The following is a 14,832-nucleotide window of genomic DNA, read 5'->3' on the forward strand; positions in this document are numbered from 1 at the left end:
GGGGCAGTTCCTGCAGATAACCTGGGGCAGTTCCTGCAGATAACCTGGGGCAGTTCCTGCAGACAACCTGGGGCAGTTCCTGCAGATAACCTGGTATAGTTCCCAGCACCCACAGCACAGAGCACACAACCACCTGTGACTCCTGTCCCAGGGCATCTGATGCCCTCTTCTGACCTCTGCAAGCATCTGAATGCACATGGTGCATAAACACACACACACATAAAATTAAAGGGTAAATATATAATTCCCTTAAAAGAAGAAATCACAATTGCCCAGGCATGAAGCTATATAGTTTCCACTCAGAAATCACAGATGGGTGATCTCATTCAACTATGTGACAGAAACTGTTACTCAATGGGTATTTTCCAATGTACTACTTTCCAATGTCGGGTGTTATTTTTAAATGTATCCATTATATTCTCCAAAGTTATATAATTACACAGTATATAAAAGTTATGTGTAATATAATTAAACCTGTTGTGTTTAAATATCTGTAATTTTAAAAGCATATTTTTAAAAATCTATTTTAAAAGACTATCCATTGGCTCTACTTCCTTGGCAACCTATCAGAAATCGCACACTGGAAGCTTGTCTTTCTTTCAAATTACCCTGTCAAACTCGGTGCATTAGGGCAGCCATTTTCGGCCATCCCAGATTAATGGATTGAAGTTTGTTCTCTCAAAACATACGCTGAGGCTCTCACCCCCCACTAGCTCAGAATGTGATCTTAGTTGGAAGTACAGAGGTAATTAAGTTAAACTGAAGTCGTTGACAGTGGTCCCACAGGGCTGGGGGAGATGGCTTAATCAGTAAAGTCCTTGCATACATTCATGAAGACCTGAGTTCAATCCCTGTCACCCACATAAAAGCCAGGTGTGTGGGGATGTGCCTGGAATCCCAGGGCCGGGGGAAGTGGACACAAGGGCATCCTTGGAGCTCAACAGCCAGCCAAATCAGCGAGCTCTGGGCTCAGTAAGAGACTGTGCCTCAAAAAACAAGATACCCAACATTGACCTTGGCCCTTGGTACATGTGTGCCCATGTGTATGTGAGCAAATACACACTTGCACACACATATACACATGCATGCACCAAACACACATACGGGCTCACAGAATTAAAAAAGGGGTGGTCCGTGATCTATGTCACCAGTTGTTGCAAAACCTGGAAACCAGCGCAGACATGGACTCAGCTGGAAGAAGATAGGAAGATAGACAGAGACGAGAGCCACCGCAAGGCAAAGGGTTCTGTTCCAAGGACCCTGAGTATGGTTTATGCAGTCTGTAGAATATGGGCACAATACCTTTCTGCTCTTTAACTCGCTCGGCTTATGGTATTTTGTTACAGCAGCTATCGGAAACCCATACACTCAGACCTCCCTAACTGGTTCTTCCCCTTCCACTTGAAGGTGGGTGGGTCTCCGCTGTGCCTTTGGGACAATCCCAGCTCAGATGCCCAGGGCCTAGTGCCCCTGGGAGAGGAGACCACTGCGCTACATACACTTCAGAAGGGTTTCCGGGGGTCAGGGTTCACCTGTCAGCTTCGGAGAGAAGTCCGAGTCGTCCATTTCACTTCCCTCCGTCCAGTCCGTGTCACTTTTGACAGCGCTCTTTCCAAAGTGACTCATGCTGCTTTTAGGTGGCTGCGCAGAGGCGGCGGTGAGTGAGTCTGGGGAGAGGTAAGCATGGAGAGGGTCCTCTTCATCTGGCTCCTCTTCCGAGCTGAAGGGAGGCGTCCTGTGTGAGTCGGAGTCAAACCAGGAGTAAGAGCGCTGTTCCCTCAGTCAGAACTCACAGCCAGTGTCTGTTTTTTCTTCCTTTTAAAAATCTGGTTCTTTTAGTGACCACACAGCTGGCTGTATTGGGGGATTGTTTTGGTTTTGTTTTTTTTTGCATCCTCTCCTTCAGCTCGCACTCCTGGACCCCTCCCCCCCTACACCAGAACCCCTCCCCCCTTTCATGTAGCACACATCCTGTCCCCTACTTCTTATCTCTCTCTCTTTCCCCTCCACAACATTCCTTAACACCGCTTTTCCCCATCTGTGGCCTCTTCTCTAGTTTTATGACTGATACATCACCCCCCTACACACACACATATATCTGCATACATAAATATTAAAACCCAGGATCTGCCCACGAGAGACAGCGCTCAGGATTTGTCTGCCTGCATATGGAATACTTTGCCTAAGAGTAATTTCCAGTTCTAACAGTTTTCCTGAACAAAACTCCGTTGTGTCTCTGTGCCACACTTTCCTTGTCACTTATCTCTTGGTGAATGGACATTTTTATAGCTATGTTACACAGTGAAGAAAGAAACGCGTGTATTTGAATACACTTTGTGTGGTGGGACTTAAAGAGTCCTCTGGGCGTTTGCCCAGAAATGGAACAGCTGGGTCATATGGCAATTCTAATTTTAGTTTTTCGAGAATCTTCTATATTACAGACCAACTCAGATAGTCCCCAGAAACTATGATAAAGGGAACACCATGTACCCACAGACAATGAGGCAGTGAAGTCAAAGCCACGTGCAAGACGGAGGGGGTTAGCCAGATCTGCCAATCACGAAGCAGAGCTGTTAAATGGACTGAGGTTCCCCTAAACCCAGATGTGTACCCCAATCTCAACCCTGAAACGCAAGCGTGCACAGCCTGGATATTCTTAGCTCTTAAATGCCAAAGGAAAACACTTCTTAGTGAAAAAGATTTCTACACCTACACTGTTTTATATTTTTAAATGTCATTACTTCTGACTTGGGGACTACCACCCACCTGTATCTGAAAGCGAAATATAAGTTTAGAGTGTCCATTTGAAGGACATTTGTAGAATGTCTAAATTCTGTACACCACATCTGCCTGTGCATGTTGGTTAGGCCACACACGTCCCACGAAACCAAGCTCTCTCCATAAGGTTATGTTCAAAAAAGGTAAACCATTGTTTATCACTACCTTTGTGGTACCCAGAAAAGAGGGGTTTGATGGTGTTGCTATCCCTGGACTCAGGCAACGATGGCATTGAACCACGAGTGTTACTCAGAACATCCTGGCAAGTTACCGGATGCCTGCGAGTATCAGCTCCCTCTGATTTGTTCTCATTTAATCTGTAAAGTGACCCTAAGCCAGGGATGGCATCCAACACCTTTTACTCTGGTACACAGGAGGCAGAGGCAGGAGCATCTCTGTGGCTTTAAGGCCAGCATAGTTAAAGAGAGTTCTAGGTCAGCCAGAGCCACATAGTAAGACCATGTCTAAAAAACAAACCAACGCTGCCTTCTCCTCAAATTTGTAAAAAAGAAAGCATTGTCACACATCACAGAATTGTTTCTTAAACTGGGCTCAAAACAGGCACCAGGGAGATATCAGCTGATGAATGAACAGAGATTCTTAGCATCGAAGAGACCTCAACAGGAGTCAGCATAGATCCTCATCGGCCCTTACAGGAGCCAGAATGTCAAATCCAGCTGACACCAAAACGCCATCTACACTACTTAAATGTGCTTATTAAGAAAGTATGCTGGGAGAGGCTGCACCCAAATAACTCGGGGTGCTCCTGTTTGTTAATGGATGCCATCATGTGGAAAAGCTACTGAGTGATGTGGTGACCGAGGGAGTTACAAAGAATAACCATGATGAATGATCACTGTGGCTTTCCTTAACCACAGTGGGCCCCTACTTCACCACGAGAGCAACACGTGAAAACTTTATATCCATCCCACCCAGCCCTGGCACCTCTCCCAGTACTCACTTGGTGGATGGAAACCTTCTGAGAAAATGACTTTCTTTGGTATTTTTCTTAAGTCTAAAATAAAAAATAAATGAATAAGAGGGAGGTAGACAAGTGAGTGATACAGTTACTGCAAATGTCTATGGAAAAACACAGACTATCTTTGGTTATCGATCAACAACTACGAGGGAACGTGACTCATCACTGCAGACTCAAGGCCTGTAGTCACTCACTGACTTACAGTGTGATGACATCCAGGGCCAGGACTCTTGGACCAAATGGAGTCACAGTGTTGCCTCCCCATGATGGCATTGCTATCTGTGGTTGCTTGAATGAAAATGGCCCCCCCCAAAGTGCAAATGCTTGACTGCTTAGTCCCCAGTTGGTAAACAGGGAAGAGCAGGAGGCGTGTCACTGGAGACAGGCTTTGAGGTTTCAATGACCCACCCCTTCTCAGTTAGCTTTCTCGGCCTTCGGCTTGTGGACTGGGATATAAGCAAACTCTCATTGGCTGCTCCAGTGCCATGCCTACCTGCCTTCCTGCTGCCACAGTGCCCTCTGGGATGGCCTCTGACTCTAACTCTCTGGACCCATGAGTCCCAAATCAGACACTTTCTTTATAAGTTACTTTGGTCATAGTGCTTTGTCACAGCAACTGAAAAGTAACAAAGGCACTGCCTTTAAAAGAGGAGACCAGAGCTTGTTCCATATATATATATATATACACACACACACACACACACACGAGATATTAGCTCTGACTATAGAACTTGACCTCTGATACCCTGATTCTGAACTTCCAGCCTCCAAAACAAATTCCAGCTGTTTCGCTGATCCAGTCCATGATGCCTTATTACAGTAACTTCATGTTACAGTAAGACAAACAATACTTTTATTTTCTTATTTTTCTTACAGCTGAAAATACTCACTTTGGGGCAGACACTTTATCAGTAAACACAGTTCTCTGTCTGACCAACGGCCTGCCTTTGTGAGGAGGCTGGGTTGCCTTGGGTACTTCTTCTGGTAGAAAGGTGGTCATGGAAGGGACATGGTGCCTGTCTGGAAGAGAAGCATCCTTCATGAGTCTCCACTGCCTTTACGGTAAAGTGAAAAGCCTGACCAGATAGCCTGGCGCTACCCATGTGTTACAGAAGAGGACAAGGCTCCTCTCGGCTCTGGGGTCCACACCAAGGGCTTCATTATTATTGTTTGTTTGTTTGTTTTCCCTTTCTTTTGAGACAGGTCTCTCATAGCCCAGCCTGGCCTTGAATGTGCTATTCATCCATGAGTGACTTTGAACTTTCGATCTACTTGCCCTCCCCTCCCGAGTCCTAAGTTGACACGTACTCATCCACCCCAAAGTGGGAGTCAGAGCCAGCACTTCCAGTCCAGACAGTAGAGAGCTGCCAGTGCCAGAGTCCGCGGCCATTTAAACTTATAAAGAGGTTGTCAAACTCAGCTCTCGTTTGTGGCTGTGGAGTGCCAGGCTGTAGCGGCGGGCCTACCTGAAGAGAGTGACACTTTCTCCTCCATCTTACAGATCAGCTGGTGCTCGAGGGATTCTCGGATTTGCTGGATGTCAGGCATTTGTTTTGCTAGGTCATGTCTGGCAACTTGCATGGCTTTAAGCGATCTATTCAAGATCTCACACGGAATACCTTGGATATTCTGAAGGAACGAGATGCCGTGTCAATCCCTTGTCATCATCCTTGGGTGTTTTCACTCCTGGGCATGCCTCGGCATTAACTCTGTTCTTTGGGGACCCAGGGTCATTTTAGGTAGGGGAATCCAGCACGGAACAAACTCTCCGGGCTCTATAAGGAGCTTGCAATACAGCTGTGCCTGTTTACGGCTGGCTAAACCACAACAGAATGCTGTGCGGTAAGTAGCAAATGAAGCCACCAAGACTAGAGGACTCCCAATAAGAAAAGCCATCAGAGGCCCTGGACTGCAGAGAAGGGTGAAGGGGAAGGGGGGAGGGGGCTCAGCTGCGCTCTCATGAATGGTGGAGACAAAACCTGGCAACTGGCCATTTCCAGATGCTCAGGCACTGAGGACACCTCGTGAGAAACTGAATGCCATCCGGGAGAGCTCGGCGCTCACCCCGCACGCAGAGGAGCGTCCTGTAGAGTTATGTGTATGTCCTGTACAGTTGAAGTGTATTAGTGTGGTTACAGAGGTGACCCAGGGACGCTGCAGCTGATGGGGATGCAGTCAGAAGGGAAGGTACACTTACTCACATGGTTGGTTCTGCACTAGTTAGTGCCTGACTCAGGAGCGCATCCTCTCCCCAATCTCCCTTCACCTCCCCTCTCTTCTGTGTTCCCCATCACGACCCCACACCGGTGCCCAGGAGGGAAATGTCTGTCATCAGATAAATGTCATGTCCACGTTTCCTCTGTCCTCCACCATTCATCTGATCTGTCTAACACCTTCTGGTCTGTTAAGAGGGTCAAAGACTTCCAATACTTTCTGTGATCATCAGGGTTAATGTCTGTCTTCCTACACCTTGTAGTTAGGAGGGGAGGGCCTGATGCTATACAGCTGTCAAGTCTTTCCTAACTGACACCCGGAATAGCAAACAGTTTCCATCAGAAGTCAACCATGGCTGATCTAGAAGTGGGAGCACTTTTTCTAAAGTTCAACAGGAACAAGAGATGGAAGAACTGGCAATTATTTGAAGTAGTAAGACTAACAAAACACAAGCAAGGCCCATCAAGGCAGGAGAATGTGCGGCTCCTACGAGCAAGTCAGTGTGAATAAAGTGGAGTCAGGTGACTTGCAAGTCAGCAAGTGAATAAAGAGTAAGCAAGTGGGGGAGGAGAGGTAGGCTGGTGAGATGGCTCAGCAGTTAAGAGCACTGACTGCTCTTCTGAAGGTCTTGAGTTCAAATCCCAGCAACCACATGGTGGCTCACAACCATCTGTAATGGAATCTGATGCACTCTTCTGGTGTGTCTGCAGACAGCAACAGTGTACATACATATAATAATAAATAAATCTTTAAAAAAAAAAAGAGTAAGCAGGGGAAATCCACCGAAGGACTAAGAAAGAGGATCCAGACGCACACAAGGGTTTCCACATGATAAAAGCATGATTTCAAATGAATGGGATGAACGGGAAAGCTGGGTCACACAAGCCATAATATCAACTCCTTCGACTGGAAATAAAGTCAAACCTGCAGTTCTTGGAAACAAGCAAAAAATGTCTCCAAGCACTAGGAGAAAAACCACGGGTAAGGCTCTGATCAAAACTAAACCCCAGAAACCCATGCGAACAGCAAAAACAGAACTCTAGTCTCAAGAGCGTCTGCAAAGGAACCGCTGGTGCACAAAACAGACAAGAAGCATCAGCAAAGGAGGAAGACGGAGAATACTGTACAGCGTGCAGGCGCACACTCTGGCTTCCTCCTTACTAGCTAGCTACGTGAACCTAGTAAAGTCACCTGATCTTTCTATACAACAGAAGTAATAATGACATTTACTCCAAGTCTTATCCCCTCCGTTTATAAACACATTTGTATTTGTTAAGGTCTTAGAAGTGCGCCAGGTTCTAGCAGATGCCACCCAGGGTTCTGCTAACCCGAGTCATCTTGGCGTCTCCTCATCTCTAGATCAGACAGAGTTGGGTTCTGATTTAGAGAACGGAGCCTCAGGAGCAAACGTTCGGGGAGTGAAGGACGCACGTACCGCGCCAATCCCAAAGCTTCTTAGTCTATTCCCCAGCTCCCGCTCCAGGTTGGTCCTCAGCTCCTGGGGGGATGGGTTGGTGCTCGACGATTTCCTTAAGGACGTCTTTTTATTTAATTTCTGCTCATTTTCTCGACCTGAAATATGGTTTTATTAGAAAGCAGATTTAAAAAGGATTATACAAACCCATTCCAAGTGGAAAATGAAAACTCACAACTTTAAGTCAGAAAGACTTTAAGGTCCGGGATGTTTTATAATGCCTAGGTAGCTTAGCTTCTGTAACTGTTTTAAATCTGTGTCAGAACTTCAGTGGTTTCAGACTCCTGACTGCTTAGCTGAGTTAGAGTTAACTGGGTTAAGTAGGAGATATAATACAGATTTCTTTACTGTTTTATCAGTGAGAGTATTTCCCAAGATGTCTCTAAGATTAGTTACAATTTATCTTATGATGAAAAAAGAGTCCAATTTATTTAAAATTTCTTTAAGTGTTAAAGAGATAACTTAGTGAATCCTAAGTACTTATCAAAGTTTGTGTTTATTCTCCCCTTTCAGAGTCTTTACCAAACCTCAAACAGGTTAACAAAGCCTTAGAAAGGGAAACGACATATAATTTAAAACAAACAAAAGCTAAACAAAGAAGCAAACAAACAAAAGGCCAGGTAATACTCTACTTGCCATGTCCAATCTGCCTGTATCTCCTCTTTACCATACCGGAACAGAGCCCGGCGATGCCAGCCCCAGCTCACTCTAGTCTACTTTACCGCCCATGGAAAACATGTCTATTTCAAGGGAGGCTGAAACCTGAGCCTAAAGGCATGGCCCTGCACAATGAAGGCCAGTCTGTACAAGGGAGCTTAAGACCTGACTAAAGAGAGCCAATATCTGTCAGGTGAGAACCTTAGGAACTGTCCAAAGCCAGATTTGGAAGAAGTCTGTCAAATAAACTATCATTCTGGATTCTACCTCCAAGAAGGTTCATTTCCTTCAAAGGCACTGAACAAATGCCTTCCTCACGCCTGCAAGACATGCTTCTTCTTTCAGGCTGGCTGCAAGAAACGCCCCCATCTTCCAGTACTCATCTGCCTTAGCAGATGGGACGTGGATCTGTGCAAGATCTTACACAAAGTGTCTCTTGCTTAACATGTTCTCCAGATACCCATCTGATCATAGTACTAAATCATATTCTGTTAAATTAATGGTTTTTTCTTTCTTTCTTCTTCTTCTTCTTCTTCTTCTTCTTCTTCTTCTTCTTCTTCTTCTTCTTCTTCTTCTTCTTTTTTTTTTTTTTGAGGCAAGGTCTCACTGTAACCCAGGCTAGCCTCAAAACCAGTGACGGAATGGTAAGATTACAAGTGTGAGCCAAAATGTTCACCTATTAATTAAGTTTCACTAAAAATAAAATTAGCCAAATTAGTTTGCATATTAAATAGCAAAAAAAAGAAATCCTACATGAAGACACATTTTTAATATTTTGCTATTCTTGATCGCTCAGCTGGAAATATAAAGTATATATGGTAATGTTATTACAAGTCAGAGGTTGCCTTAAATCTTACACTTTCAACATTTGTGAGGCTGATTAACTGCCAATGCTTTAGAAAACTCTGCAAACACACACACACACATACACACAATTAAAAAATAGGAAATGTTTCAAGGTCTACATATTGGAATACTTATTTTTTCACCTCTCTTCCTGAGCCAGGGCTATACAATGAGACCCTGTCTAGAAAAAAAAAAAGAAAGAAAGAAAAAAGAAAACAACAAAACAAAACACACTCCCAAAAGAACCCAGAGTGTTTGCGGCAGACACCGGTGGTCACCGCCCTTGGGAGGGAGGGAGGGAGGAGCGGGATGAAGCAGACTTCAAGCACAGCTGGAATACACAAAATCCTACCTCAAAAACAGATTTTTGTAATAAGAAAAGATAATTACACAATTTTTCATAAGCTTTAAAAATATATAAGTTAATTTTAAGGAATGCCAAAAGAAATATGCAAGCAAAATCGTTTCTCTCAGACCTCTGACAGCTCCCACGTCGCACACTGTGGATATTATTTGCTCTATTTCGTACCGGGTGCTTACATCCTGGGTTCATTTTTGACGTTAAGAGTGATTGGTGGACAAGGGCTATGGCTCCCAGGCAGAGCCCTGGTCTAGCATGTGCAAGCCCTGAGTTCTAGCCCCAGCACTGTTACAGAAATCTGGAAATGGAAACGTTCTCATTCATTTCAGGCTAACACTGTGAGAGGCCACTCTGGGACACACGGTGTCCCGTTGTCAGGGATACGATACACGAGCCCCTTTGTCACCGGGTCAGAGAGTATCTGTATGGAAATAAAGGATTTCTGCTTTTACGTTTCCTGACATAAGCCATCTCTCATTAACTTACCCGCAGAAAATTCAATCAAGCAGAAGATTAGGGGACCAAAATAACAAAATGCTGTACATCACACAGGTCAAAACACACAATCCACATCTAAAAGTAGCTCCCGCTTTCGGTATGGTGCACTATACAGCGCAGACGTGCACTACCGAGGTCCAGATCTGAGTGAACAAGGAAACCCCAAAGCTTCGTTACCTTTTTCCTCCTCTGAAGAAAGTTCTTCTATTGGTTCCAGTATGTGTGAAGAGAACACTTGCTCTGTCAATGAAGAAGAAAAGGAGTTACACGAATACATTTGTTTGCTTCCAAATAATTTATACAGACATACCTAGGTATATACAAACTACTTTATGCACATATCCACCGATATATTTTGCCTAAATAGCAAAGATCTATTGGGAAAATACTAAGGCAGTAACTTCTGATTTTATTATTTTAGTTTATTTATTTATTCTTTTTTTTTGTTTTTTTGTTTTTTTTTTTGTTTTTTTTTTTTTTTTTTGGTTTTTTGAGACAGGGTTTCTCTGTNTAGCCCTGGCTGTCCTGGAACTCACTNTGTAGACCAGGCTGGCCTCGAACTCAGAAATCCACCTGCCTATGCCTCCCGAGTGCTGGGATTAAAGGCGTGCACCACCACGACCGGCTATTTATTCTTTTTTTTAAAGGTAGGGTCTTATATAGCTGAGGCTGGCCTTGAACTCTCTTTATAGTGAACAGTGACCTTTAACCTAGATCCTGCTTCCACCTCCTACACAGTTGGGTTGTGAGCATGATCCACCATGCCTGGCTGAGGTGGTGACAACTGGCCACTTTTTCAGGAACTCTCCCGATTTCTAGGTATTCTCTATTAACTTCAATTATTTTTAAATTACATATTTCGAGGACCCAAGCCTCTCATGCATTAATCTCTCGCTGACACATGAGATACAACTTAAAAAGTTCTTTCCCACGAGCCATCTGCTTAAAATACAACAGCAGAGATAAAGCCAAGTAGAAGCCAGACCGTACGTCCAAGAGGGACGTATTAGAACTTCATAGCTCACACCTATGCCTGGCCACCTGCTGGAACTCTTAACTTTTGGCTAAGAGAAGCTGGCAAAGATGAAAAGAGTGAGTAAAACTCGAGTGTGAAGCAAGGGCGGGTAAGCAGCCACACGGAGACACAATCTTACAGATATCCAAGGCCCCAAACTCCAGCTCTGTCCTAGAGAGCCCCCAGGGCGAGACTACAGGCTGGAGACGAGCCTGGCCTTACAGTAGGGTGAAGTGGAGAGAGCTATCCCATCTCACCTAGGACATGAGTTGGAGACTGGGAAATACGATGCCCGGTTGACTTTTACCAGGGACATGACTTTTATCCATCTGCACAAAGAAATCTGCCAGGAGCTCTATCAAACCAAGCCCCATCCTGGGAAGGGATGAAAGACACATGGGGAAAGTGCTGGGGCAGGGGCCAGGACGGCATTCGGGATTGAGGCACTGGCAACAGGCAACCATCAAGCTGGCTTACGGGATACACGGCTCACCCACCTGCAGCTCAGAGACCACAGAGCACTTTTCCTCGTGACACTCTACTTTCACCCGCCTCCCCCCATCACCCTAAGCAGTCAAAGAATCTCTAACTGTGCTGTATATAAGTGCCAAGCCATCCACGCTCGAGGTCACACTCCTGTTCCTCACTGTGGGAAGGTTTCGATCCAAGTCTGACTCGAAAATAAAAGACTCTTATGCACGATTGCAGGGGCTTCCGCGGTTCTTGAGCTCTCCCGGGTTTCCTGCAGAGTTGGGGCATAACACCTCCCTACCACAGTAAGCAATAAAAACCGAGGGTCCCTCTCAGACAAGACAAGCTACAAAGAAGCCTCTGAGACCAGACCAGAGACCATCAGAGCTTTCCAGAAGTCTAGAACAGTCACTTGGAAAAAACTCTCATGTGATGAGTTCCCTGCAGGCCGTGGAGTGTGCTCCAGGTTCCAGGCATTATCGAGCTGTCGCCCATGCTCCCATGCACCCATGTCTCGTGGTGGAGCTGTTGCCTGAATCATTTCTGCTTCTGTAAGTCACCCCAGCTCTTAGGGAAGAACTGTTAGGTCCATAGTTACCAATAGCCCAAGCTGCTCTTTCCAGCCTTGATTCTTTGGACATACTCTGTCCAAGCCACTGTCTCCATAACCCAGCTCTCCAATCGTTCATGCCCAGCCTCAAGGACATCCCAAGGCTACGCACGTCCACAGAAACACCTGGACAAGTGGAGTCTTGTGCTTAGTCCTCCTTGAATAATCAGAACCAACATCTCCCTCAAGTCTCTTCTGTGCTCAGCTAAGTGATTAGCTGTGCCACTACTATAGTCAGTGTTTGCCTGCTACATATTCTGCCCATTGTCTGCCCTACCTAGGATGCCATTCCAACACATTCATTTTCGTCTCCATGACTCAAATTGCCAGAGACTGACAACCCATATCACCATAGTTTATCTGTTCCCATGTAATAACACAATGGCAATTATTTGGTTATTTTGTAGACCGCAAATTCCTCAAGGACAGACTTTGTTTCCATTTATTCCTGAGGCTGCTGCACCTGGCCTTGGCCTTGCACATGCAGGCTATGTTAGCATTCTGTCTTTTTTTTTTTTTTTTTTTTTGGTTTTTCGTCTAAACTCCACCCCACAAATACCGGGCAACAACCATGTAGGCCTGACCCACTATAAAAGGGGCTGCTTGCCCCCTCCTCCCTCTCTTACTCTTTCTTCCCCCTTGCCCTCTTGGGCTCTTCCCTTCCCCTCTCTCTCCACGTGCTCATGGCCATGGCTGGCCTCTACTTCTCTACTCTCTCTGCCTTTCTCTGCCTCTACTACCCTCTTAACTCTTAAATATCAATTAATTGGCACTTTAGTTCCTGCATGGTTTTGTGTGCATATGTGTGTATAAGTGTGTGTGTGTGCATGTGTGTATTCATATGTTCTGTGTATGTGCATCTGTGCATATGTCTATGTATGCTGTGTATGTATGTGCACAGGTATTCATATGTGTGTACAATGTGTGCATGTGTGCACATATGTTCATGTGTGCTATATGTGTATGTGTGTGTGCATGCATGTGTGTGATGTGTGTGTTTGTATGTATGTGCATGTGTGTGTTCTGTATGTGTGCATTGTGTGCATATGCTCATGTTTGCTGTGTGTGTATATGTGCATGGGTGTTCATGTGTGCATATGTGTAAGTTTATGTGTTCATGTGAATGTGTATGTCATGTGTTTGTATGTATGTGAGTGTGTGTGTGTGTGTGTGCATATGTGTGTGCGTGTGTAAGCATAGGTGTGAGGGCATGGCATGCATAGGAGGTCAGAGGACAGTTTGGGTCTCAGTCCTCGTCTCCCACCTTGTTTTCATTCAGTCACTTCTTTACTGCCTTGGGCTGCTGGCCAGGGAGATTCCATGGACTCTCCCATCTCCCAGTTCACCTCAGAGGTGCTGGGATTACAGATGTGGGTTCCGGGGATCCAAACTCCAGTCCCCACACTTGCATGGCAAGTGCTTTATCTACAGAGCCACTTCAGCTACTTCCTTGCTCACGTCTATTCCCTTAAAGGGTTCAAGCCCAAAGCAGAGGACAGTAATTATTAGATTCTAAACCACTGGTAGATGAGGCAGGAACAGGTGGTCCTCTTGAGGTTCCTCTGTAAGGTATGGCAGCCGCAGGGAAACACAAAGAGCAGAGGAGGAAAACCTGTAAGAAGTCCAGTTCAATAGGAAAAGAGCCATATCTGCAGACAGCCATCAGTCTACCAGAGTGTGAGCGTAATACTCCACAGTCCTGGCTGAGGACCAGTTTCTGGCAGCATTTTCATCCCTGGGGCCTGGACTAGTTTGTTGCCCTTGGTTTCTATCTTTTTTCTACATTTTCCTGACCAATCATTGAGACTGTTTATTTTAAAAAGGTGACTAGCTACCACGCTGAAAGTTATAAAAACAAACTCGCATGCCCTGTGGCGTGTGCTGGTTGGCTGGTCTAGTATCGAGCCACCTTGTTCTTCCTCTGTCCCTACCACTTTCTTCAAGGATCATAAATAAATGAAGTACTGGTGTTAAAACTGCTGTCGGTAAGTCCAGCAACACACACACACCCTGCGTGCTTTATGGCTTTGACGGTATGTCCCTTTTTTTTTGGTCACGTTGTTGGTGAAAACAGCAGTTTTAATAACGGCTTTGTAGTTGCTAGTGTTTCCTGTTTTATATAGTTGCATGCCCGCTGGCAATCTGGGTTAATGAATTATCTAACTCTGGGTGAAAAATGCACATGGAACATTAAGACTGCTGTTGAAACCTACCATGTACCATGGTCAGGCTGGGTGCACCATCCAGATTCTGTGTGGCCGAGGCAGTCACTGAAACAGAACAGAAGAGAAAGCTCACTGGACCGGTCACTACAGCTTAGGCATCTGTCTGTGAGCATGACTGTACACTCTCCAAAAAGATACAGACGTCCCACAAGAAGCACACACCTCACACAGCACACACCGCCCTGCTGGCCGCACTAGTTTTTCTTAAGTTTTTCCAAAGTATTATTTGGAGGTTCCAGGGATAAACCCGGGCTCTTGTGCACGCTTGTTGAGTGTTCTCCCAGTGAGCTACAACCTCGAGTCTTTAAAAATAACTTTTCTGAGAAATAATAACTTGTGTATGTGTGTGCCTGTGTGTGTATATGTGAGCCTACGTGTGTGTGTGAGTGCATGCGTGTGTGTGCCTGTGTGTGCGTACACTTGTACGTGTAGCTTTCGGGATACTCACAAGATTGTGACAGCACAATCACTCACTCACCCTTGGAGCACTTCTGTCAGTCTCCTCAGTGACAGTGTGTCTTGTTAGCTCCTTCTCTACCCATCTCTTCAGACCCTGGCGACAATGATTGTCCCCCTGTGTGTCTGTGACTTGACTTCTTCTGAACATTTCACGCATCCAGAACTACACACTATGTTCTGGCTTCTTTCAGTTCGCATGATTTCGCTGTGTGGTGCATCACCATTGGCGTTACCTGACGGTCAAG

General features: G+C 45.4%; 1 protein-coding gene across 8 annotated transcripts in view; it reads right to left on the reverse strand.

Moving 5' to 3' along the window:
- Positions 1–14,832, reverse strand: part of Dzip1 (DAZ interacting zinc finger protein 1) — a 49,630-nt gene that overhangs the window by 7,088 nt on the left and 27,710 nt on the right. For all 8 annotated transcript variants that reach the window (XM_029468834.1, XM_029468836.1, XM_021182554.2 and 5 more), the window contains 7 exons: positions 14,117–14,173; positions 9,985–10,047; positions 7,407–7,543; positions 5,224–5,386; positions 4,648–4,777; positions 3,740–3,793; positions 1,533–1,735 (listed from right to left, as the gene is read on the reverse strand). In XM_029468834.1, the coding sequence (XP_029324694.1) occupies positions 1,533–1,735; positions 3,740–3,793; positions 4,648–4,777; positions 5,224–5,386; positions 7,407–7,543; positions 9,985–10,047; positions 14,117–14,173 (807 nt within the window). The remainder of the gene's footprint in view (positions 1–1,532; positions 1,736–3,739; positions 3,794–4,647; positions 4,778–5,223; positions 5,387–7,406; positions 7,544–9,984; positions 10,048–14,116; positions 14,174–14,832) is intronic.

The sequence above is a fragment of the Mus caroli genome, chromosome 14, assembly GCF_900094665.2.
Source record: "Mus caroli chromosome 14, CAROLI_EIJ_v1.1, whole genome shotgun sequence".
In the NCBI taxonomy this organism is placed as follows: Eukaryota; Metazoa; Chordata; class Mammalia; order Rodentia; family Muridae; genus Mus; species Mus caroli.